The sequence below is a fragment of the Nerophis lumbriciformis genome, linkage group LG22 (assembly GCF_033978685.3).
Source record: "Nerophis lumbriciformis linkage group LG22, RoL_Nlum_v2.1, whole genome shotgun sequence".
NCBI classification, from domain to species: Eukaryota; Metazoa; Chordata; class Actinopteri; order Syngnathiformes; family Syngnathidae; genus Nerophis; species Nerophis lumbriciformis.
Genome location: NC_084569.2, coordinates 9,636,630 through 9,664,041, shown reverse-complemented (window position 1 = coordinate 9,664,041; position 27,412 = coordinate 9,636,630). Strand labels below are relative to the sequence as shown.

The 27,412-nt window shown below is 39.1% G+C and overlaps 1 protein-coding gene across 6 annotated transcripts in view; it reads right to left on the bottom strand.

Moving 5' to 3' along the window:
- The window catches only part of septin9a (septin 9a), a 194,462-nt gene that overhangs the window by 7,526 nt on the left and 159,524 nt on the right, over window positions 1-27,412 (bottom strand). For all 6 annotated transcript variants that reach the window (XM_061974298.1, XM_061974297.1, XM_061974301.1 and 3 more), the window contains 5 exons: window positions 14,916-15,107; window positions 11,389-11,517; window positions 9,916-9,997; window positions 7,528-7,665; window positions 2,533-2,650 (listed from right to left, as the gene is read on the bottom strand). In XM_061974298.1, the coding sequence (XP_061830282.1) occupies window positions 2,533-2,650; window positions 7,528-7,665; window positions 9,916-9,997; window positions 11,389-11,517; window positions 14,916-15,107 (659 nt within the window). The remainder of the gene's footprint in view (window positions 1-2,532; window positions 2,651-7,527; window positions 7,666-9,915; window positions 9,998-11,388; window positions 11,518-14,915; window positions 15,108-27,412) is intronic.

Sequence of the window (27,412 nt, the reverse complement as noted above, 5' to 3'; positions counted from 1 at the left end):
TATTCATTAGGTCAGGAAAAAACATCTATCCATCCATTTTCTACCGCTTGTCCCTTTTGGGGTCACACGGAGGATATTTCATCTCTACAGGTCTGTTTCACAGGTCTCCCTGCTCTTCAGGGGAGTTTATAAACGTACCCTGAAGAGTAGGGATGAAATAGCCTCTGTGTGTTTTTTCCTGACCTAAAGTACATACATACATACATACATTTATATATATATATATGTATGTGTGTATCGATGTGTGTATGTATACACACACACATATTTATATATATACATACATATATATATATGTGTGTGTGTAATGTAAGTATATACAGGTATTTGTATATGTATATATATACATATATATATATATATACATATATATATATATGTGTGTGTGTATGTATGTATGTATGTATACACCCACACATATTTATATATATACATATATACATATATATATATATGTGTGTGTGTAATGTAAGTATATACAGGTATTTGTATATGTATATATATATATATATATATATATATATATATATATATATATATATATATATATACATATACACACACACACACACACACACACACACACGATTTTGGATTTTTTTTAAAATCAGAATCGCGATTCATTCAAAAAATTTTTTTTTTTTTATGACACCCCTAATTATTAGACCTATTATTTTGGTTTATATCATCAGGAAAACTAATGTCAGAACGCCTCAATTGTGCACAGCCGCACACGTCATAGGTACCAAACATGGCTCCTCCTATTTAGTTGTCCATACTCTCTCCATAGACGACAAATGTTTTCGCACAAAGCCATCTATAGAGAGTATGGACAACTCGCTTTCAGACGATCTCCTAAATGATTGGTCAAAAGCCCACTAAGCGACACCGCACTTCCTCATTAGACATTTCTTTTAATTAAAGAGTCTTGCCGTATAAACATGCCCTTTTGTGTGGCATGTGGACGCTCCACTCGCCAAAGATGCAGGAAGAATTTGCACCGCATTGAAGAAAATTATTGAAAGGTAAGACTAGAGCATACTTGCCAACCTTGAGACCTCCGATTTCGGGAGGTGGGGGGGCGTGGTTGGGGGCGGGGCTAAGAGGGGAGGAGTATATTTACAGCTAGAATTCACCAAGTCAAGTATTTCATACATATATATATATATATATATATATATAAGAAATCTTTGACTTTCAGTGAATTCTAGCTGTATATATATTTATTTTATTTTATATATATATATATATATATATACACACAATATATATATGTATATATAAATAAAAGAAATACTTGAATTTCAGTGTTCATTTATATACACATATACACACACATAACACTCATCTACTCATTGTTGAGTTAAGGGTGGAATTGTCCATCCTTGTTCTATTCTCTGTCACTATTTTTCTAACCATGCTGAACACCCTTTCGCAGGTACCCAGAAAGGTTTCGAGTACCACCAAAAAAACTGAATCTCTGAAGACAGTATAAAAATCTGTGTTAAAGGTGTACAAATACTGTTTGTATAATAAGCATGTTATTTTTTTTTACAAATGAGGGTTAAGAGTTCAGTACTAAAAAAAAAAAAAAAAGAATGTGGCTTAAGTACAGTTTTTTAATTGAGCTGCTGCATTTTTTGGTTGGGTTGTTTATTTATTTTGAGTAACTTCTATACATTTCTAAAAGGGGAATAATGTAATAGAGTTATCTATGTTTGTCTGTTGCCATCTCCTGGTGAATGTTGGCTATAGCGTACTGGGGTTACTTTTTGGTTGGCCAACGATTTACGTGGTGTTGCGCACCTTACGTCACTCAGGTCCGCATGGAGCTGGAGGGGGCGTGGCTTCCAGCTCCGCCTGAATTTCGGGAGATTTTCGGGAGAAAATTTGTCCCGGGAGGTTTTCGGGAGATGCGGTGAATTTCGGGAGTCTCCCGGAAAATCCGGGAGGGTTGGCAAGTATGGACTAGAGTGCCAATAAATGACAACCGTATCTTGTGCGAGGTTAGCAAGCATACATACAGTACTCACGGGAAACGTCTCAGCAACAGTGAACTAATACACTGCCTGTCAAAACTTTTGCTTCAAAGTTGCACATTTTCTGAATGTGGACCGAATAATCCAAACTGAACTAATAAATATTGCAGTAAAAAGCAGCATTCATTCAGTACATTAATGATAATAAAATCAGGAAGGCATGCCGACTCGCCACAGCAAAATCTATGAAAAAAAAAAAGCAAGAGTAAAAGCACAGATATGGTACAGAGATTACAAACAATACAATGGAGACAATTACATACTTCCCACAAAAGTCATAATTTCTCCGAAATTGTTAGTCCAAAGCTAATGAGGATTTTGGCAAAATGAAAGTACCTGCAATACTTTTTTGGGTTCGTTCTGTGTATTTTTTTTACGTTCATTGCGTCGTCGGGAGCATCACTAAACATTCATGTCCAACATGGCGCCTGTTGTTTAGTTGTCCATACTCTCTCTATACACGGCTCTGTTTTAGCATTAAGATAAAAGTTACCTTCTTTTTGAAGAAGTCTCTCTCTTCTAAGGTGAGTGTGTCCGCTTTGGCAATAACTGGAACTATGTTGACCACCTTACTGAGACGCCTCATGAACTCCACATCAAGAGGCCGTAGACTGAGCAACAAAAGAAAGAGACAAGTCATAACCCAAGTAAATACATAACAGTACAGGTACATGCATCACCTCTGGAAATACATCATCATTGATTTTCTGGAACATACACTATATTGCCAAAAGTATTTGGCCACCTGCCTGAAATTGAAGTGCCATCCCATTCCTAACCCATAGGGTTCAATATGATGTGGGTGCACCTTTTGCAGCTATTACAGCTTCAACTCTTTTGGGAAGACTGTTAACAAGGTTGCGGAGTGAGTTTATAGGAATTTTCCACCATTCTTCCAAAAGCGCATTGGTGAGGTCACACACTGATGTTGGTGGAGAAGGCCTGGCTCTCAGTCTCCGTTCTAATTCATCCCAAAGGTGTTCTATCGGGTTCAGGTCAGGACTCTGTGCAGGCCAGTCAAGTTCATCCACACCAGACTCTTTCATCCATGTCTTTATGGACCTTGCTTTGTGCACTGGTGCACCGTCATGTTGGAAGAGGAAGGGGCCCGCTCCAAACTGTTCCCACAAAGTTAGGAGCATGGTATTGTCCAAAATGTTTTGGAGTCCTGGAGCATTCAAAGTTCCTTTCACTGGAACTAAGGGACCAAGCCCAACTCTTGAAAAACAACCACACACCATAATTCCTCCTCCACCAAATTTCACACTCGGCACAATGCCGTCCGAAATGTAGCGTTCTCCTGGCAACCTCCAAACCCAGACTCGTCCATCAGATTTCCAGATGGAAAAGTAGATGTGTTTCTGTCAGGTGGGTTCAACTGTGGATAGCTTGGATGATTGCTTAAAATGTTCCAGTTCCATTCACACATTTAAAAAACACTTTAAGACCAATGTCTTGAAAAAATATATCCCTCTTGAATCAACACTGTAGTCAATACTATGATCAATGTTAATTAAAAACTAAATGTGAGATATAAATAATAATGGACGTATCATTGTTTGTATATAGTATATAAATAATGATAAATGGGTTATACTTGTATAGCGCTTTTCTACCTTCAAGGTACTCAAAGCGCTTTGACAGTATTTCCACATTTACCCATTCACACACACATTCACACACTGATGGCGGGAGCTGCCATGCAAGGCGCTAACCAGCAGCCATCAGGAGCAAGGGGTGAAGTGTCTTGCCCAAGGACACAACGGACGTGACTAGGATGGTAGAAGGTGGGGATTGAACCCCAGTAACCAGCAACCCTCCGATTGCTGGCACGGCCACTCTACCAACTTCGCCACGCCGTATAATTGTTTGTATATAGTATATAATTGGTGCAAAGGTTTAACACGTGTACAAGGATATTTCACATGCCTTTACTGTGTATATAATTTAACTGTGTTTATGTTGTGTATAATGTGTATTTATAATATGTTGAAACAAAGGACATTTCATAATTTTCGGAAGTTCATCTTGTACTTGACATTATTTATAGGGTTAGGTCAGGGGTCGGCAACCTTCAGCATACAAAGAGCCATTGGAGCCCATTTCCCCCCAAATAAAACCCACCTAGAGCCGCAAACTCTGTTCGATTCCTAATATGACGATAACACCACTTATAGTTGCCTTACACTTGGACTTATGAACACTTGACAAAAACGACTAGCATTTTATTTCTGGGCATAACGAAGCAAATCACCAAATAATTTTGAACATTAGAAAAAAAAAATACACTGTTCCTTCCCTTATTAATGAATACAAAAAATAAAAATCAGACCCCAAAAGGGACAAGTGGTAGAGAATGGATAGATGGAACTCATTCCATTTTTCTCAAGGCTACTATTACGGCATATTCATCTGACTAAAGATGGAAAACAACAACCTCGTCATCAATGAAAGCAAATTAATAAAAATTTAAGTAAATAAAATGTTTCTCTTTTCTGATCCGTCCATTGCTAGAGGTTGACCGCTAAAAACAATACAATACAAAAGAGATGTCGCATTAGGGCTGTGACCTACACTTCCTTTGACAATATATTAAAATGTGTTTTATTTTCATATGACAAGATCCCAGAACTCTCCAAAATAACAACTGTTAAATTAAAATAAACTAACTAAATAAAATTAAGTATATTAAATCAAGTAACCATTATTTGTTGACATTCGGTTTCAAAGCCAAAGGGAGCCACGGCGAAGGCATGAAAGAGCCGCATGCTGCTCCAGAGCCGCGGGTTGCAGACCCCTGGGTTAGGTGCAATAAGTGTTCAACTTCAGCCTAAACCTTTTCGGTCTGCAACATTTTCTTTTTCAATCTATGAATGTACAACTGTTTGTTTATTTTGTTGACCATTGACCGAAGAAGAAGAATAAACTTTCAAAAGCGTGATTCATCACACCAGAAGAGGCGTCTCCACTGCTCTAGAGTCCAGTGGCGACGTGCTTTACACCACTGCAACCGACCCTTTGCATTGGACTTGGTGATGAATGGCTTAGACCAGGGGTGCTCATTACGTCGATCGCGATCTACCGGTCGATCTCGGAGGGTGTGTCAGTCGATCACCAGCCAGGCATTAAAAAAATAGTCCTAAAAATGAGCGATCATAAATCTTCACTATGACGTCACTTTCGTCACTTGATTGACATTCACGGCACCCGAGGGTCTTTTGAGATGACGCTGGCTGCTGCCAGCTCATTAAAATTACCGACTGGAAGGCGAGAAACACTTTATTTCAACAGACTCTGGCGCCGTACCTGTCGTCAAAACTCCAAAGACCGACTGCACAGTTGCACAATAAAAGCTCTGCTTCATCCTGCCTGCGCTAACAAAATAGGAGTCTCAGAAAGCTGGCGTGCACAAGCTAGCAAGCTACGGAGTTTGCCGACAATGTATTTCTTGTAAAGTGTATACAAAGGAGTACGGAAGCTGGACAAATAAGATGCCAAAAACCAACCACTTTCATGTGGTATAGGACAGAAAGGAGGACTTTTTTTCTCCTCCATTCGAAAATGCGGATGTTATCATCACCACTGTCTGATTCCTATCAATGCAAGTCATCAGAATCAGGTAATACACCAACTTATATTCTTGTCTTCATGAAAGAAAGGAATCTATATGTGTTAAACATGCTTGTATTATCTTTAACCACCTTTAACTTGTTAACAATATTAACTATATGTGTTAAACATGCTTGTATTATCTTTAACCACCTTTAAGTTGTTAACAATATTAACTATGTGTTAAACATGCTTGTTTTATCTTTAACCACCTTTAAGTTGTTAACAATATTAACTATTTGTGTTAAACACGCTTGTATTATTTTTAACCACCTTTAACTTGTTAACAATATTAACTATGTGTTAAACATGCTTGCATTATCTTTAAACACCTTTAACTTAACAATATTAACTATATGTATTAAACATACTTAAATTATCATTAAACACCTTTAATGTATTAACAATATTAACTATATGTGTTAAACATGCTTGCATTATCATTAAACACCTTTAACTTGTTAACAAAAACATATATTTCATAAATAAGTAAATATAAATGATATATATGAATGAGGTAGATCCCCACGACTTGATCAATTGAAAAGTAGCTCGCCTGCAGAAAAAGTGTGAGCACCCCTGGCTTAGACACAACTGCTCGGCCGTGGAAACCCATTCTATGAAGCTCTCTGCGTACTGTACGTGGGCTAATTGGACGGTCACATGAAGTTTGGAGCTCTGTAGCAACTGACTGTGCAACAAGTCGGCGACCTCTTTGCACTATGCGCTTCAGCATCCGCTGACCCCTCTCTGTCAGTTTACGTGGCCTACCACTTGGTGGCTGAGTTGCTGTTGTTGCCAAACGCTTCCATTTTCTTATAATAAAGCCGACAGTTGACTTTGGAATATTTAGGAGCGAGGAAATTTCACGACTGGATTTGTTGCACAGGTGGCATCCTATGACAGTTCCACGCTGGAAATCACTTAGAGCGGCCCATTCTTTCACAAATGTTTAAAGGAACAGTCTCCATGCCTAAGTGCTTGATTTTATACACCTGTGGCCGGCCCAAGTGATTAGGACCATTTGAATGGGTGGCCACATACTTTTGGCAATATAGTGTAATAGGTGATTTTATTTAGTCTACCAGTCCACCTCTCACTTTGAAAACCGTTTCTATGGTTGACTAATGATATGCAATACACAGCTGCTCCACCAGAGGGCAGCTGCATCCAGGACATCTTCTTCTTTTTGTGTAAGCGTCTCTTGAGACTTTAAAGAAATAGTGGACTGTTTTTAGGGGAGTTAATGGCAACAGCAACAACACACGAGTGCAACATTAACTGTACACTTCCTAGAAAGAAGCAAGCAAAGACATTCAGTCTTGCTTGCCCGTCCTGGCACTCTACATTATGCTTTAAAGGCCAACGCAAAACAGCTGCTGGTTGGCCCGTGTGACAACTGGACAGGACGCACACACACACACACACACACACATGGGCGGCACGTTCGCCTGAGTGGAGGCAGGCCACAAGACGAGGTTTAACAGCATTGTGTGTGAGGATGACAGCTGTTTGAAACATTTTACAACACTTTGTGTGTAGTAAAGCTGCACAGTCAATCACTTGGTAAACAGCCTGAGCACCATCTCCAATTCATCATTTGAGCCCCGCATAGTCAGGAGAGGCCAGTAGTGCACTTGGATCATAACCAGATGTGCTTCTGCCAGCAAAGAAGGGCCTGTTGAGCCCATCTTTCCTCTGCATGTTTGTGTTCTGGGATATGTTGCCAAGTGCCGAGAGGCAATGTGTGTTTGTGTGTTTGTGTGTGCTCTAAAAGCCTAGGGAGATTCTGCACAAATTAAAATGCTGACAAGGAACAAAAGGTAGCATCTCCAGGCTTTTTCTAAGCCCTGCTGCAGTGTGTTACTATGAGCCTCACCAGTGTCCAGTAGGCGGGATGAAGTATATGCAGCAGTGAACTCTGGAGTCGGGGATCCTTTTCTTCCTGTTGATGTTTATCTCCTCCTGCAGATAGGCCTCGTATTGGTCGTTGATAAATTTCATGATGGGCTGCCAGCTGGCCGACATCAGGGCATCACGGGGTTGCAAAATAGAACGAGGATGAGGTCATAGGAAGAGGAAACAAAGACAGGAGAAAGGTAGGGACATCCGATTAGATATGACACTTAAAAATCCATCAAACAGAAAAAACATCTGTAACTGCTTGAAATGTTGTCATGAAGTCAATTGAGCTTGGGGAGCCTCTGAAATATAAACTCTTTAAATATATTCTGCTTTATTACTAGATTTATTGTTGTTGAATGACAAAAGAAGCACAAATGGAACATTGGGAAAGCAGTGCACACACCTCACTGTCCATGCTTCTTAATATAAAATGGCTTGACTACCAACTTGTCAATAATATCAGACAGCAGAACATACAAAACCCAAAACCAGTGAAGTTGTCACATTGTGTAAATTGTAAATAAAAACAGAATACAATGATTTGCAAATCCTATTCAACTTATAGTCAATTGAATAGACTGCAAAGACAAGATACTTAACGTTCGAACTGGAAAATGTTATTTTTTGCAAATATTAGCTCATTTGGAATTTGATGCCTGCGACATGTTTCAAAAAAGCTGACAAGTGGAAAAAAAGACTGATAAAGTTGAGGAATGCTCATCAGACACTTATTTGGAACATCCCACAGGTGAACGGGCTAATTGGGAACAGGTGGGTGCCATGATTGGGTAAAAAAGCAGCTTCCATGAAATGCTCAGTCATTCACAAACAAGGATGGGGCGAGGGCCACCACTTTGTGAACAGAAATGTGAGCAAATTGTTGAACAGTTTAAGAACAACATTTCTCAATGAGCTATTGCAAGGAATTGAGGGATTTCACCATCTACGGTCTGTAATATCATCAAAAGGTTCAGAGAATCTGGAGAAATCACTGCACGTACTGTAAGTAAGGCCGAAAACAAATGCCCGTGACCTTGGGATACCTCAGGCGGTACTGCATCAAAAAGCGACATCGGTGTGTAAAGGATATCACCACATGGGCTCAGGAACACTTCAGAAAACCACTGTCAGTAACTACAGTTGGTCGCTACATCTGTAAGTGGAAGTTAAAACTCTACTATGCAAAGCCAAAGCCATTTATCAACAACACCCAGAAACGCCGCCGGCTTCGCTGGGCCCAAGCTCATCTAAGATGGACTGATGCAAAGTGTAAAAGTGTTCTGTGGTCTGACGAGTCCACATTTCAAATTGTTTTTGGAAACTGTAGACGTCATGTCAACAAAGAGGAAAAGAACCATCCGGATTGTTATAAGCACAACGTTGAAAAGCCAGCATCTGTGATGGTATGGGGATGTATTAGTGCCCAAGACATGGGTAATTGACACATCTGTGAAGGCACCATTATTGCTGAAAGGTACATACAGGTTTTGGAGCAACATATGTTGCCATCCAAGCAACGTTATCATGGACGCCCCTGCTTATTTCAGCAAGACAATGCCGAGGCACGTGTTATAACAGCGTGGCTTCATAGTAAAAGAGTGCAGGTACTAGACTGGCCTGCCTGTACTCCAGACCTGTCTCCCATTGAAAATGTGTGGTGCATTATGAAGCCTAAAATACCACAACGGAGACCCCCGGAATGTTGAACAACTTAAGCTGTACATCAAGCAAGAATGCGAAAGAATTCACCTGAAAAGCTTCAAAAATTGGTCTACTTAGTTCCCAAACGTTTACTGAGTGTTGTTAAAAGGAAAGGCCATGTAACACAGTGGTAAAAATGCCCCTGTGACAACTTTTTTGCAATGTGTTGCTGCCAATAAATTCTAAGTTAATGATTATTTGCAAAAACAAATTTAAAAGTTTCTCAGTGTGAACATTAAATATCTTGTCTTTGCAGTCTATTCAATTGAATATAAGTTGAAAAGGATTTGCAAATCATTGTATTCTCTTTTTATTTACGAATTACACAACTTGCCAACTTCACTGGTTTTGGAGTTTGTACAAATATCAGCCGTTTTTAGTTTTGTGAAGCGACTCATGCAGCAATCTTCCTCAAGAAATATCACGGTAGATACTTTCTTAATTCTAAGTTAGAGTTATGTAAATTAAAAAAGCATGATGCTTACATTTAAATGTGTGTTGTAATAAAGTGTGATTATACAGCTGTTAACTTCTTTTTACACCTATATGACGGTTGAAAATGTTAACTTAAAGCAGCACCAGCAGCTTTAATAAAAGTTTCATAATGAGACACTTGTCCACAAACTATGGTTATTGTAATACAAAAATAAATGATATGCACCAGTTCTCGTTGTTTATCTGGTCTCCAAATCCAGGTGTGTCAATAACTGTCAGCTTCATTCTCACTCCCTTCTCCTCGATGTCTGCACAAACAAAGAAAAACAAGGTGGGAAAATACACAGCGAGATAATGTAAATTGACACTAAGTGAAGGGATGTCCCAATCACCTTTTTTTTGGCCTGAGATCTGATCCATTTTCAAATCTCAATTCAATACTTAACACTGAAATATTTTTTTTTACCACATAACTAAAATAACACAATCACACGTTTTTGTAAAATTAATTTTTTTAAATTTAGAATTTGCTAGTATTGTTGTAAATCAGATATTGTATCAAATTTGTGGTATTGAATGCTACATACAATTCTTTGAGCAAAATAAACGCACAATAACTAAACAAATACAAAAACTATTATTGCCTCCCATTTAAATCATTTGGGGTTTATCATTAATGCCCTCCTGTCTCCAGGGACCTATGATTTGTAAACAATAATAGAAACTAGTCTTAACTGTCCCAATACTTTTGTCCAGTGATAGTCATAAGTGTCCCAATACTTTTGTCTACTTTTAGTCTGAAGTGTCCCAAGACTTTTGTCTAGTGTACCTACCTTGTCTGCATTATGTGGGCACGTTGGTGCTTCCTGCTTTTAAGCAGCCATCTTAAAAAAACAGCAGCGCAGCAGCATCAGCGCAGCGGGTCTTTGAAGGGTCATAAAATCAAAGGAGTTAGAAAAAAAGCGCTTCTGTCATTGTAATTACAAGGGTTCAATCTCTCTCCTGTGTTAGTTTGAAGGCGAAACGACAAACGCGCTCAGAGGAGTTCGTTTTTGAAGGAAGGTGACCGGTTTTTACAAAAAATTTGTTTTGAAGGGGGAATAGCAAACTTCCTGTTGATTTTTGCTGGGTGTTGTCAATTTATAATAAGAAAAATAAAAATAAATCACTTTCTTATTGTTCATATACAGATACTATAGTAGATATCGATATTTGGATCGATCACTTCTACATTACATTGAGGTTCGCATGGCTTCTGGTGTAGTCCTGCTCAGTATGTAGCATTGCTTAGCCATTCTTCATCCTGTAGTCCTGCAGTTATTACGATATTTAGTTTATTTTCTGCCATGAAAGCCTTGGATTAGTAAGAAGTGGCTCCACACTACGGATAGACACGTTTGTTGCAGCTTGTTCTTACATTCTAGCAGGTGTTCTAACAAGACAAGCAGCACCCTCCTGGAATTTACGCACTCCCTGCATGTGTGAAGCAAAAAATCCGGAAATGTAATTGTGTCTCCCTGAGCGTGCATCCTTTTTGAAGGAATCTTTCACACGAGTACAATCTTTAGCAAATTGTGGAACCCAGGACACAAGCGTGGTAAAGTTCAGCTGGACTCATTAGCAGAATTCAAATCAGTTAAAAAGGGCAAATATCCATTGGGACATTTCTCGATGGATTGCTTGAGTGAGGGTAGAGTACCATGACTGATGGACTTGATCTCAATGGTCTTGGGGATCTTCTCCTGGCCCGTGGCCATTACGGACTTGCGACTGACTTTAGACTTAAACAGCGTGTTCATCAACGTGGACTTGCCGAGGCCACTCTGCCCTGTGAGTGAGAAGAGACAGAGGTTGGCGTTAAGACATTTACAGTCGCGATCAAAAGTTTCATCTGACATCACATGGACAAAGATAAGACCTTCTGGAGGAAAGTTCTGTGGTCAGATGAAACAAAAATTGAGCTGTTTGGCCACAATACCCAGCAATATGTTTGGAGGAGAAAAGGTGAGGCCTTTAATGCCAGGAACACCACACCTACCGTCAAGCATGGTGGTGGTAGTATTATGCTCTGGGCCTGTTTTGCTGCCAATGGAACTGGTGCTTTACAGAGAGTAAATGGGACAATGAAAAAGGAGGATTACCTCCAAATTCTTCAGGACAACCTAAAACCATCAACCCGGAGGTTGGGTCTTGGGCGCAGTTGGGTGTTCCAACAGGACAATGACCCCAAACACACGTCAAAAGTGGTAAAGGAATGGCTAAATCAGGCTAGAATTAAGGTTTTGGAATGGCTTTCCCAAAGACCTGACTTAAACGTGTGGACAATGCTGAAGAAACAAGTCCATGTCAGAAAACCAACACATTTAGCTGAACTGCACCAATTTTGTCAAGAGGAGTGGTCAAAAATTCAAGCAGAAGCTTGTGGATGGCTACCAAAAGCGCCTTATTGCAGTGAAACTTGCCAAGGGACATGTAACCAAATATTAACATTGCTGTATGTATACTTTTGACCTGGGCATGACGTTAAAGTGTATCCGGCAGTGGAAGCTCCTCTATGGGGTTTTGGGGCACGAGGAGGTTAACCCCTTTACTACTGTTACCCCAGGTGGCCCTTGGCAAAGGCCTAGTGCCTGACTGCCCCCTAGCCAGGGATACGGTGAAGACCTCAACGGCGGAGCAGGCGGAAGACGGTAGATGTAAGAACTACCACAACGGCTGCGATGGCGGAAGAAGGCACCCCCACATCCATGTGGGCCCAGTTATGGGGGAAATAACAACCCAAGACCTCAACGGTGGAACAGGCGGGAGGATGATTGCTAACCCTATGGAGCGTCACAACTAGGGATGTCCCGATCCAGGTTTTTGCACTTCCGATCCGATACCGATATTGTTTTTGCATTTCCGACCCGATACCGATACTGACCGATACCGATACTGGCCTATCCGAGCATGTATTAAAGTTTAAAGTTATTTAGCCTATTTAGTTGTCAGAATCATGTTGAAAAGGGTTTTAGTACTCTTGATAACAACTAGCCAGCTGAATTAGGGGAGTTTGAATAATACACAATGGTTGGTAACAAGAAACTGACCTGTTTATTCAAGGATAAACACAAAATAGACAAAATTATACATGACAAACAGAAATGGCATCATTGAACTAGGGCTGGGCGATATGGCCTTTTTTTAATATTGCGATATTTTAAGGCCATATTGCGATACACAATATATATCTCGATATTTTGCCTTAGCCTTGAATGAACACTTGATGCATATAATCACAGCAGTATGATGATTCTATGTGTTTTGATTGATTGATTGAGACTTTTATTAGTAGGTTGCACAGTGAAGTACATATTCCGTATAATTGACCACTAAATGGTACCACCCGAATAAGTTTTTCAACTTGTTTAAGTCGGGGTCCACTTAAATTGATTCATGATACAGATATATACTATCAGATATATACTATCATCATAATACAGTCATCACACAAGATAATCACATTGAATTATTTACATTATTTATAATCCGGGGTGTGGAGGGGGGCGCCGGATGTAAGTGTCAAAAAGACAGCCAAAAGAGTTTGATATGAGAATAAATCTAAAGTTAAAATATAGGGTAGAAATGCACCCATTTGCAGGAAATGTAGTCTTGATTTTCAAAATGTTCTTTCAAGGCTTGCATGTCTACATTAAAACATTCTTCTTCATACTGCATTAATATATGCTACTTTTAAACTTTCATGCAGAGAAGGACATCACAACTAAAAAAAGCACTAATTTTTTCATACGGTGTTGATGTGGAAATTTTTGCCTGGGCATTTTGATGGTGTGGACGTGTGGCACCGAATGGAGATTAGCGTCTCGACAGACGTTATAATATTTGAACAATGATGACGAAAACTGTTTTCTCTGTCGTGTCCGTGTGTCGAAAATTGTTATGCGCTTATTTTTTTATTTGATTTTGTGCGTGGCATAGATTTGCTATGCGCAGAGGACGCTTAAACAGTGCGCAATTGCACAGGCGAGCACCTTAGAGGGAGCGTTGCTCGCACGGCTGCGCTAGCATCACAGCTAACGTTAGCCATGCTGCTACCTCTCTGCTCGGGGAGGATGTATACGTATGTGACGAATGACGTGACAGTATGTGACGTATGACGTGACAGTATGTGACGTGTGTAAGAAGGTGCACTTGCTGTCTGTGAGAGGAAGACACCAGAAAGAGTGTCGTGTAATGCCAGCAGCTAAAAGCAACTGCGTGAGAATTCACAGACCTGTGGATGTGTTGAAGGTGTGCTGGAAAATGCGGAACAGAAATTACAGAGCAGCAGAAAAGTGGAATATATTATCTAAATTGGTGCGTTGGAAAACACGGACCGGAGTTTTTTTTTTTAAACTGGATCTGGATCGGCATTTTCCCATGCCTTGCCGATACGCAATTTTTGGCAAATATCGGCAACCGATCCGATCCAAATATCGGATCGGGACATCCCTAGTCACAACGGCTGGGATGGCGGAAGAAGGCTGCAGCAGAAAAGGGTCCCCAGTCGTCTTGGACTCCATGCCACTGGACCCAGTCAAGGATCATGTGGTGACTGTCTGTGCACCAGTCTCCCCACGTTAAACAAAGTCACGCACAGGCATTCTTCATAAAGGGATACCCCTCCTACCAGGAGGATCGTGATACTCGCTTCGAGTGACCGCCGATGATGACTTTTGACCCAGCAGATTTGGTCACATTCTCAGTAGACCCATAATAAATTCATAAAAGAACCAAACTTCATGAATGTTTTTTGTGACCAACAAGTATGTGCTCCAATCACTCTAGCACAAAAAAATAAGAGTTGCAGAAATGATTGGAAACTCGAGACAGCCATGACATTATGTTCTTTACAAGTGTATGTAAACTTTTGATGGCGACTATAAGATGGTGAAGATGCACTTGTGTGATGAGAGGAAGGGAGTGTTAAAGTTATGGCCTTCTGCGAGAATATGCTGATTACAGTTAGTCAAAAGTTGATTACAGATACAGATAGATACTTGCCTGAATAACGAGACACGATAGAAAGGAGTCGTCTGAAGATGTGACAAATTAAAAAGACTAACAACTTGATTACAAGGCTCAGAAACAGCAATGATTGTTATGATTACGTGATGAATGGAAATCCACGGTGTAACAACACACAGAGCCACACACTCAAGATAAATTCAAGTCTCTGCATCTTACCTACGACCATGATGTTGAGTTCAAAACCTTGCTTCATGGCCTTCCTCCTCATCTGCTCCAGAATGGCGTCGATGCCCACGTAGGTGAAGTCCACCACGGGGCCGCCGGCCCTCTCGCCGTACGACGCCATGGCATCAGGCACCACCGTCTCGGTCATGAAGCTGCCGCTGTAGCCGGAGATCACCTCCGACCCTGATTTGACAAACGAAAATGGAGGGTTAGACGTTAACAGTGAAACATGTTTAGTCTGCATTGCACGTGCAGGCAGGCCTGCACTTAATACTGAACATTATCCAGACCAGGGTCGTCACTAGCTTTTAAGGACAGGGGGGGCTTAGCCCCCAGGAGATGCACAGGACGTAAGCGAACGTAGCGCACGAGCACAAAACTTCACAAACGGCTAACAAAGACTTAGAAATTATTCATTGTTATTATTATTATCTTAAAAAATGCACGGGACGAAATGAAATGCTCCCCGGGACGATGGCTTTTAACCATTATTTTACTTTTTATGTATTTATTCATTTTACATGTTATATTAAATGTCTTGGTTTTTCCTCCCTCTGAAAATCCTATGAAATGTTTAACAAGCCATCCTACAATAATACAACAGCTATTAATGTAACAATACAATAAAACAAATATATCTAATTATGTTTTTTCATTATTTTAACAATAGGCTAATGTATATTACTTTATATAGATTCTACAAGAGTGATGTGGGCATTTTCTATATGAACAAGTCCAAGGACCGCAAGCAAGATCGCAGAGAAAATGCGGACTGGATTTTGAGTGATGTGGGCATTTTCTATATGACCAAGTGGAATGGATTGGATACCGACACACTAAAGGGGTTTCTCTACCTTACGCTATGAAGTGAGGGGAAACTGAGTGAATAATGACAGGTTATATCAGTGGTTCTCAACCTTTTTTCAGTGATGTACCCCCTGTGAAAATTTTTATAATTCAAGTACCCCCTAATCAGAGCAAAGCATTTTTGGTTGAAAAAAAAGAGATAAAAAAGTAAAATACAGCACTATGTCATCAGTTTCTGATTTATTAAATTGTAAAACAGTGCAAAATATTGCTCACTTGTTGTGGTCTTTCTTGAACTATTTGGAAAAAAATATATAAAAATAACTAAAAACTTGTTGAAAAATAAACAAGTGATTCAATTATAAATAAAGATTTCTACACATAGAAGTAATCATCAACTTAAAGTGCCCTCTTTGGGGATTGTAATATAGATCCATCTGGATTCATGAACTTAATTCTAAACATTTCTTCACAAAAAAAAAGAAATCTTTAACATCAATATTTATGGAACATGTCCACAAAAAAATCTAACTGTCAACACTGAATATTGCATTGTTGCATTTCTTTTCACAGTTCTTTTTGACAGACATTTAAAAAAAAATCTCACGTACCCCTTGGCATACCTTCAAGGAACCCCAAGGGTACGCGTACCCCCATTTGAGAACCACTGATGTACCGTATTTTCCGCACTATAAGGCGCACCTAAAAACCACAAATGTTCTCAAAAGCTGACAGTGCGCCTTATAACCCGGTGCGCTTTATTACGATTCATTTTCATAAAGTTTCGATCTCGCAACTTCGGTAAACAGCCGCCATCTTTTTTCCCGGTAGAACAGGAAGCGCTTCTTCTTCTACGCAAGCAACCGCCAAGGAAAGCATCCGCCCCCATAGAACAGGAAGCGCTTCTTCTTCTACCCGCCCCCGGAAGAAGAAGAAAAAACGCGCGGATATCACCGTACGTTTCATTTCCTGTTTACATCTGTAAAGACCACAAAATGGCTCCTACTAAGCGATCCGGTTCATAAAAAGACGCAATCTCTCCATCCGCACACGGATTACTACCGTATTTCACAGCAACTGAACCGCACTGTGGAACGGGAGCACGTACGGTGAATATTCGCACCACAGGGAATGAGAAGTCATCCTTCACTGTGGTTCTAGCTTGCCATGCTAACTTCCACTCATGGTGATATTCAAAAGGAAGACCTTGCCAAAAGAGACCTTTCCAGCCGGCGTCATCATAAAAGCTAACTCGAAGGGATGGATGGATGAAGAAAAGATGAGCGAGTGGTTAAGGGAAGTTTACGCGAAGAGGCCGGGTGGCTTTTTTCACACAGCTCCGAAGGCGAACACACCTTCACTAAGACGGGCAGACAGCCTCGGACGACATACGCCAACATTTGCCAGTGGATCGTAAATGCTTGGGCAGATATTTCGGTCACAACTGTGGTCCGAGCTTTCCGGAAGGCAGGATTCACAGAACAACAGCGACACTGACTCCCGATGACTTCTACGAGACGGAACCGGCCATTTTGGATACCACGCTTGCGCAACTTTTCAATTCGGACACCGAAGACGAAGAATTCGAAGGATTTACGAATGAAGAATAACTTCAGAAGGTGAGCGCTATGTTTATTTTGTGTGTTGTGACATTAACGTTCGAGCAACATTATGTTACTATTGCTCTACACCATTTTGAATTTTACTATGTTTGTGATTGCACATTTGCGTACATTTTGGGACAGAGTTGTTAGAACGCTGGTTTTCAATATATTATTAAAGTTTGACTGAACTATCTGACTGTTTTTTTGACATTCACTTTAGCGCAGCGTTTTTTTTGACATTCACTTTAGCGCAGCGTAGGCGCGGCTTATAGTCCGGGGCGGCTTATTGGTGGACAAAATTATGAAATATGTAATTCATAGAAGGTGCGGCTAATAATCCGGTGCGCCTTATAGTGCGGAAAATACGGTAATGCTTTAAAAAGGCAAATGGATGGCACAAAAAGCCAAAAGGCTTGTTTCCATTGTGGTCCATAAAGCAATGACAATAAAGACCTAGCTACCTATCTACCTACACCTATGGATGATTTTGAGTTTCCAATTAACCAAACATGCATATTTTTTGGAATGTGGGATGAAGCCGGAGTACCCGGGGAAAACCTACGCATTCAAACTCCACACTGATGACCAGATGGGAATTTGAACCCAGAGCTTTGTGGTACAGATGACAAAGCATATTATTTTTGCGTTTTACTTATCAACATATCAACTTTTCAATTGTTTTTTAAAAATTTTTTTACATGTTTTTTTAAATTTTTATACATAATATGCCGCAAGCCAATAAACAAGTTCCATTGTTTGCTATTAAAAAATAACTGATCTGCGAGGTACTTGTAAAAAACAAAGTGCTGTTTCCTATTGCAGAAAAAAAGAAATTGTATAACACATTTATTAGTTAGTATTTAGAAAGTGATTGATGGGAGATCTGTATCTTATGCAAGGCCTCTTTCCTTTTGTTGCTGTTAATGTGAGAGTGGAAACGAAACTGCTGAGGCGGAAACCCGAGATGCACCCACACAAGCACTCAAACACTTTCACATATTATCAGCCTTTCCTTTGTATCACTTCAAGCTGTCCCGCAGGCATGCAAACATCTGAGCACATGACATGAGAAGGATTCTACTGAAGCACAACTACTACTCCACAACCAGTCGCCGGATTGTCTCTCCAAGCAGCCGGATCGTTTCAATCCACTCAATCAATTCTGAATCAGCCAAGGAGCTAACATCAACAGAGAACTGCTTTGACAGGTTCCATGCACTTAAAACCTGGCACTGTCCTTATGACTGGAAGAAATCTGGGTCAGAATAACACTCCCGTGGAACCCAAGTCATGATCAACACAGGTCTCGCTTGTATAGTGTGCTCCATTGTGCATCCATGTGTCAGTCACACCTATGGAAGCTGCTCTTTATGGCCTCCACAACTCCACTTCCCCATCCTGTTCCAGCAGTCAGTCAGCAATTTACTTTGACTTACTGCCCTCCACCTCTTCAGCACACCTCCTGCATTCCTCTACCTCTGCTCCTACCTTTCAACAGTACCCTTGACTTTTGAAATTGAACAATTCTGTATATAAAAACAGGGCTTTCCTCCCAGCTCTCATATACTTTGATTGCATTATTATCACATGCAGCCTGCCAGAAAATCTGCATTCTTTAAAATCCCCCTGCTTGTTAAATGTAACTCTAGCAGTAACTCCATCTTTGATGTTATGTAGGAAGGGGTGACATGTAAAGGGTGTCAAAAGTCACTTGAGATACAGTATCAATTCACTCTTCTCAGTACATGGTTCATTTGTTGATGCATTTTACTGTGATATCACAGAAAAGTAGTAAAACACCTATTGCTTGGATTTACGTGACGTCACGTCCGGCTCATTAAATATGCGTAGTGGTCAAGCCAGAGTCTGTTCTCAGTGGGTACCAGGCGCCATTTATTTTTTATTTGTATTTATTTACAGACAGACATAGTTTTGTATTTCTTTATTGTTTCTTTTGTTAATATCAGAGTCCGTTCTGCAAAAAGGTCATCCCTAGAAGCACACAGCTTATGGACAGGGACCCACAGTTAAAATAATCATATAATATACAAAATACAGTACAATACAATACATTTCAAAATCTACCCACCAAACATAGGCGCCGATCTACATTTCTGCCAGTGGGTGCTCGGTGTGTGTGTATTAGTGTTGTCCCGATACCAATATTTTAGTACCGATACCGGTACCAAAAGTATTTTGGTACTTTTCGGTACTTTTCTAAATAAAGGGAACCACAAAAAATTGCATTATTGGCTTAATTTTAACAAAAGATTTTTAATAAGAAATTATTGCAATTTTGTCCTTAAATAAAATAGTGAACATACATGACAACTTGTCTTTTAGTAGTAAGTAAACAAACAAAGACTCCTAATTTAGCTGCTGACTTATGCAGTAACACATTGTGTCATTTATCATTCTGTTATTTTGTCAACATTATTAAGGACAAGTGGTAGAAAATTAATTATTCATCTACTTGTTCATTTACTGTTAACATCTGGTTAGTTTCTGTTTCAACATGTTCTACCTACACTTCTGTTAAAATGTAATAATCACTTCTTCTTCTGTTGTTTGATACTTTACATTAGTTTTGCATGATACCACAAATTTGGGTATCAATCCGATACCAAGTAGTTACAGGATCATACATTGGTCATATTCAAAGTCCTCATGTGTCCAGGGACATATTTCCTGAGTTTATAAACATAATATAAATTAAAAAAAAACAAAAGGAGATTTTGTGATGTTAAAAAATATCGATGTAATCATAGTAGTATTGACTAGATACGCTATTGTACGTGGTATCATTACAGTGGACGTTAGGTGTAGATCCACGAATGGGATCGGCGCTTATGCCACCAAATATCCATTTACAATTTCATTTATAAATAAAAAAGGAATTTTTATATCTACCAAATCAGTCTCAATATCCTATTATTCAAATTTGATTAAAAGGTTGCATCTTGAAGATCTGCGAAAATCTCATCATACATACAGATGTCAAGACCAAAATTATGCGACTAATGTGAATTCCTCAACCATAAGGGGTGTGCTAAATGTACTGAGCATAACATCGCAATAAATTGAGCTTTAAAACGCTTTTAAAAAATGTTTAAAGAATGTGATTTATAGCCTCTCTCGAAGCTGTACAAACTGTTCAAATCGCAAAAAGGATAAAGGTTTCTTCAGATTCCTCGACAGGTAATCAATGGCGGAGGAGTGCAAGATTTTACAAAAGAAGACAACAAAAATGGCACTTTGTCAGGAAAAGTACTTGTACCTATTGTGGCTAAGAGGGGAGGAGTATATTTACAGCTAGAATTCACCAAGTCAAGTATTTTATATATATATATATATATATATATATATATATATATATATATATATATATATATATATATATATATATATATATATATATATATATATAAAATACTTGACTTTCAGTGAATTCTAGCTATAAATATATATTTATTTTATTGTGTATGTATATATATATATATATATACATATATATATATATATATATATATATATGAATTTCCGTGTTCATTTATTTACACATATATTTGTTGAGTTAAGGGTTGAATTGTCCATCCTTGTTCTATTCTGTCACTATTTTTCTAACCATGCTGAACACCCTCTCTGATGATGCATTGCTGTGTGGCACGCACAAAAGTGCTTTCATCAAATGCACTAGATGGCAGTATTGTCCTGTTTAAGAGTGTCACAACATTGCTGTTTATGGCAGACGAACTGCTTTACGGTAGACCAAAACGTGACTGCTGTTGTTGTGTGTTACCACGCTGGGAGGACGTTAATGAAACTGCCTAACAATAAACCCACATAAGAAACCAAGAACTCGCCCTCGATCATTCTACAGTTATAACGTGATTGGGCAGGCACACCGTTTATATTGTGGGAAAGCGGACTCAGGTCTGCATGGACCTGAGTCCGCCTGAATTTCGGGAGATTTTCGGGAGATAATTTGTCCCGGGAGGTTTTCGGGAGAGGCGCTGAATTTCGGGAGTCTCCCGGAAAATCCGGGAGGGTTGGCAAGTATGGGGAGAAGACGCTGTCGAAGGTGAGCCACATAAATAAGACCGCCCACAAAACGGTGCATCCGGAAGAGACTGTCAGAAAGCGGCTTGAAGATGATCTGTAAAACATCATCTATGCAACATTTTGACCAACGAACCACCTTTACATGTTATGTAGACCACAAGGAAGTCTTTTACATTTATCAAATAATAATAATAATATGACACTTTTTTTCCGGTGCGCCTTATATATGAAAAATATCACAAATAGACCATTCATCGGCAGTGCACTTTATAATCCGGTGCGCCTTGTGGTCCGGAAAATATGGTAATCCTTGATATCAATCGACAACATTTTTGTTGATAAAGTATAAGGATCTATACATTGCATAGTTTAATTTAGGAAGGTCTAGGCCCCATGCATACTCCGATAGTTCACTTGCTGCACAACAACCATCTTGGCTTGGATGACCAAAACTGTTTTTCACTTCCCGGAAGAAGTCACGTGACTGAATACAAGCAATTGTTGAACATCTGCAAGTTGTAACTTCAGAGGTCAGGATCCAGTTAACCCAGGTGTCTGGAGACAGCTGATTGGAGTGGAACCCTATAAATGCTGAAGGCATTTGACCCCGCACATGAGAACTGTCTGGTCTTGGTGAGCGTACCATCTGGTGGACGTTATGTCAACTTTTTTGTTTCACGCCAGGTCAAACGGGAATGAGATGAGCGCAGAACACACGCCGCATGATCATCATGTACAGTATTTTGACATGTTTGGCGGGATGCACTTGACTACATTGATGCAATAGTGCTGAGTGTTCCATGAGCATCAGTTAGTTCAAATTACCTTTAAGATATCTTTCAAATGTATGCCCTCCCGTGTGTCAGTTTTTCAAAAGAGCTATAAGAATTTATGGTATATTGTTTTCTCCTACCTCATTTTTTTATTTTTCAACTTTTAAAACTACTTTAGCCTGTAAACAGGGTTCGTACACCTTTTCCATGGCCAAATTCAAGCACTTTTTAAGGACTTTCAAGATCAATTTTCCAGTTTTTCCAGTACCCTTCAAAAAGGCAAAAACCAGTGTGAATCAATCCATAGCCTTGTTGTTTGAGGTCACCAAATGCTGTCTGTAGGAAAAATAATGAAAATCTGCGAAAAACCTAAGCCTAACATTGAACCAGCAGTTATCGTTAACTGAATGCGGCATAGAAAATGACGCAGTGTGACTATTCAATGTCATTGGTGTTTGCAAACGTGTCTCCATTTGTGTTGTTTTTCAAATTTCTTGATCTTTTTCTTATTTACAGCACTCAATGGCATCGAACAGCACGGATTGATTCACACCTTATTTGTGCTTGTAAACTGCATAATGTGATATAAATACACGCACCCTCTAAATGTCAATTTCACTCATTTATTAACAAAACCGTTCCACATTAATATAAGGATAATAAAGGAAAATATTTTGTTTGTTTCACAACACCTCAGTCACCTTTCATTAAGCATATCTAGCCTTATAACTGTGGCTATGATAACAAATGAACAAAAAGACAAAAGTTAACTTTTTCTGCTTTCACTGAGGTAGCCAGACAAGTTAAGTAGACAGCGAAAATAATAGAGCAAGAAATGCATACAACCATGTTGTGTAAAAACTACAAAATCATTCATATTACCTCAGCTCTAAGTTACAAATGATACATTACATGACCTTCACAGTACAAACAAGTCCAATAATGTAACCATTTTAATGCAATTAACCAAAACGACAAAATGTAACTTGTTTGCTTGAACTGAGGTAGTCAGACAAATTAAGTAGACGACCAAAATAATGGAGCAAAAATATTTCCTTTTTGCATACTTTGCAGCAGGCTACACGTGGATTTGGTTCACATTTTATCCAAAGTTTGTATTTGTCATTTTCCATCCAATGTTCATTAAAACGACAACCTCGTGGCATGATGGACCGATGCACCACTGTCCTCTTGGGGGCGACACAGAGCCGTATGTACATGACAACAACCTAACGTAAAGGCTCGTGCAAAGCCAACAGATCAAGCGTGTAGCTTTCATTTTTAAAACCTCTTAAGGCCCAAGCTGTTTGCTTACATGCTTTTTTTTTATTTCTCTTTGCTATTTGAGCTTATTGGACCCTAATTAGAATAAAAACTAAGAATCATCTTTTGATATGATGTACTTAGTCCATAAGTACACAAACGTGTCCTTCATGTTTAGTGACATGCTAATTCTTATTTGTACACTTTTTTCCCCCAAATTTCATTGTATGTTATACTCTTCTGACACCACCAGATGGCAGTATAAGTGTCCACATAAGTGGCCATAAGACCCCAATTCAGTAGTGTACACAATTTTGGAAATAAGAGCTAAAAGGTGCTGTCCACGCATGTGGCCAACTAAGCCTTAAGGAAACTTATTTTATTTTTTTCCATTTTATAAGTAGCCTATTGAGTCAGATTGCTGAGAAATATGATGAACATTTCCAAGCATTTAAAAGCACTTCACCCAAAATTCAAGCATTTTTCAAACTTTGAAAACACAACATTAAAATCCAAGCATTTTCAAGGTTTTTAAGCACCCGTATGAACCCTGTGTAAAATACAGTGCATTTAGTATAAAACTACATTTGTTTTAAAAAAAGAAAAACAATTCAAAAACCAGTTTGTATTACATTTTCATAAAATACTTTACAATTAGTATTAGCTTATAATAATAATAGTTATTTTTACAATAATAATAATAATAATACGTATTACATTTTGTATTACTATTATTATTACCAGAAATAGGACAATGACTGGTAACATTAATGATTTCCAAGCTTTGTTATTTTTTCAGTGTCAGTTAAAAAAACCAAAAACACTCAACTTTTACTTTAAGATAAGTGTGTCAAAAATGGTGTTTTAAATGGCAAGGATAAAATGTGTCGTGTCGCTATTTCAAGTTAACAGAGATGAAATGTTTTGAAGGCGAATATAATTTTAAAGCCACTTTTATAATTGTAGAATAAACACTTGGTGTGTGTGTGACAATCATTGGTACTTTAACTTAGTAAACAATTAGTAAGCTAAGCTTGCTTCAGACTGATAAAATCATTGTATGAAAGTTATCATTGAATATATAATTTCAGCAGTAAATACATAATTCCTCATTCCTAAAGGCTAGTTCTGTCCCATAATCTCCAAGGTTGGCAAGTCTACTACATTAACATTATCGCATCACGCATGTCTTGTTTGTGGTGGGATTTCCCCGGCGTGTATCAGATTCAGTTACAGAATGGTATGTTTTCAACTGAGATTTTAAAGACACGAAAAAACAAGAATGACTCATGGCCGATACTGCTTTCAATTACAGGCACCAAAGAATTTTGTGCTTCAGCAGTATTGGATTGCTTTTGGTTTTTGCGAACATGGTCGGCCTTCTGCTTTGCCGCAAATGCATTTTGGCGGAGTAAATAGTGAAGTAGGGAGGCGTGTAGGGAACTGATGTTAGGAGGATAAGCAAAAGATAATGAGGGAAGCAAAAAGGAAGGGAGCCACTGAGCAGCAGTATGTAGAAAAGATCATAAAAAGGGTCAAGAATGGGAGTGTGGAATGGAGGATAAAAGTGTTTTATTGGCGATTTATTACATATTTGTCTAACCCATTCCTCACCAGATACTTCAAAATGGGATGCAATGACTGCTGAAAGAATGCTGAACTGGTCTTCTTTCCATAGCAAACTGGTGCAATTACAAAGAAAGAAAACAAGCATGCCATCTATGTTTAGTGTATGAACAATATATGTATTGATCTTGCCAACATACTAAGCAGGTCAGAGGTGGTGTTATGTTAGTTTATGGCAAACTGTTGGCTTGACCTCCTTCACAAACTACCGTACTTTGCTAGGAAGTCATGATATTCGGATTTTGCAAGATACCTTGGATGTGGCAACACATCTTCACGGCTTTCGCACAAACCTTTCAGGAAGAGAAGGGGGGGGGGCTTTCACTTTAAAATGCGCAGCCAAGTAAACACACACAGTGGACCGAGCCCACTACATGTCTCGTTTGTGTCTTTGCGCTGCTCTAAAATGTTTTTTATGGGTTCCCTTTCAAAACATCAGCTCCTTTTGTCTTTTATTTACATTCCCATGGAGGACAAAAGTGGCCTCGTCTCATCTTAACATGGCTAAATTTGTTTTGATAGTGACCCAGATGTTTCTGAACAAACATGTGGTTGGCGTCTTTACCAATGAGCCCTGAAATAGACACCCAAAATGCAACATGCATATAGTGAATGTTAACATCGTACTGTGGATGCAGTATACAGGCTTAAGACAGGCTTGGGGGCATTGTTGTGCATTTACAAGAAGAGATAATGAATATAAATAATGAATAGATGAAAATGAACGTGGTGGGGGCTCAAATATGGTCAGCTTTGTTATTGAAGTCAGAGTGTCTGTGCAGAAAGGAACAGTTCCCAGAGTCATCATCAGATGGCCCCCTGGAGACATGTGCCCTTTGACTTCTGCACATTATTTCAGCCAGCACTGTCAGATGTCATCAAAACTTTGACAATTTTGCTGCCAGAATCGACCAATACAAGGGGGTAGCGTGGAGGTGTATATTGTAGCGTCCCGGAAGAATTAGTGCTGCAAGAAGTTCTGGGTATTTGTTCTGTTGGGTTTAAGTTGTGTTACGGTGCAGATGTTCTCCCGAAATGTGTTTGTCATTCTTGTTTGGTGTGGGTTCACAGTGTGGCGCATATTTGTAACAGTGTTAAAGTTGTTTATACGGCCACCCTCAGTGTGACCTGTATGTCTGTTGACCAAGTATGCAGGCATTCACTTGTGTGTGTGAAAAGCCGTAGATATTATGTGATTGGGCCGGCACGCAAAGGCAGTGCCTTTAAGGTTTATTGGCGCTCTGTACTTCTCCCTACGTCCGTGTACCACTCCGTACAGCGGCGTTTTAGTCATAAATTTTACTTTTTGAAACCGATACCAATAATTTCCGATATTACATTTTAAAGCATGTATCGGACATCTCTAATCCTAATGATAGCAGACATTGTACAGTAAGTGATATTTTGTTATGTTTGTTGGCTCTCTTTAAGTCTGCAGTGAGAAATAATTAGTGATGTTTAAAATAATGGAACGTCATAATGCATTTTTGAAATGAATACGCCGTGTATGCGTAAAAGGAGCAAATGTGCCCGTTACTACATTACATCTATACTTACAAAACCATATTTGTACATATCCTATTTGCTGATGTTCTATTGTTGTTGTTGTGTTTGCTGTCTCTCTGTCTTATCCCCCTCTTGTCCCCACAATTTCCCCCTCTGTCTTCCTTTTTTTCCTCTTTCTATCCCCTCCTGCTCCGGCCCAGCTGCACCAAATGATACTATAAATCCATTTAATAAAGTCAAATACAAATAAGGCAACAAGAGAAGTATTCCACACTTCTCTTTTGTGAATTACATTTGTACAGCCGATATGGGCATCTATATCAACTGTGATTTGCCTGAGTAGCTGGACAGGACAATAAAAATAAAAATGAAAAAATTATTTAAAAAAAAATTAATGGAGGTGTTTGGATGTTTTTAAGGGCTTTTATAGGCAGAGTAGAGCGACTCACATAGACTCCATTGTAAGCAGACTTTTTAATCGCATTTTATTTGCATAAAGAAGAAAAACATGTGTTCTCCTCTTAAACAAAGATTGTAAATAAGCAGAGAGTACCAAAAAGTGCAGTTCCCCTCTAAAGGCTTAGTGGCCACATGCGTGGACAGCACTTTTTAGCGCTTATTTCCAAAATTGTGTACACTACTGAATTGGGGTCTTATGGCCACTTATGTGGACACTTATACTGCCATCTGGTGGTGTCAGAAGAGTATAACATACAATGGAATTTGTAAAAAAAAAAAAAAAGTGTAAAAATAAGAATTAGCATGTCACTAAACATGAAGTACACATTTGTGTACTTATGGACTAAGTACATCATATCAAAAGATGATTCTTAGTTTTTATTCTAAT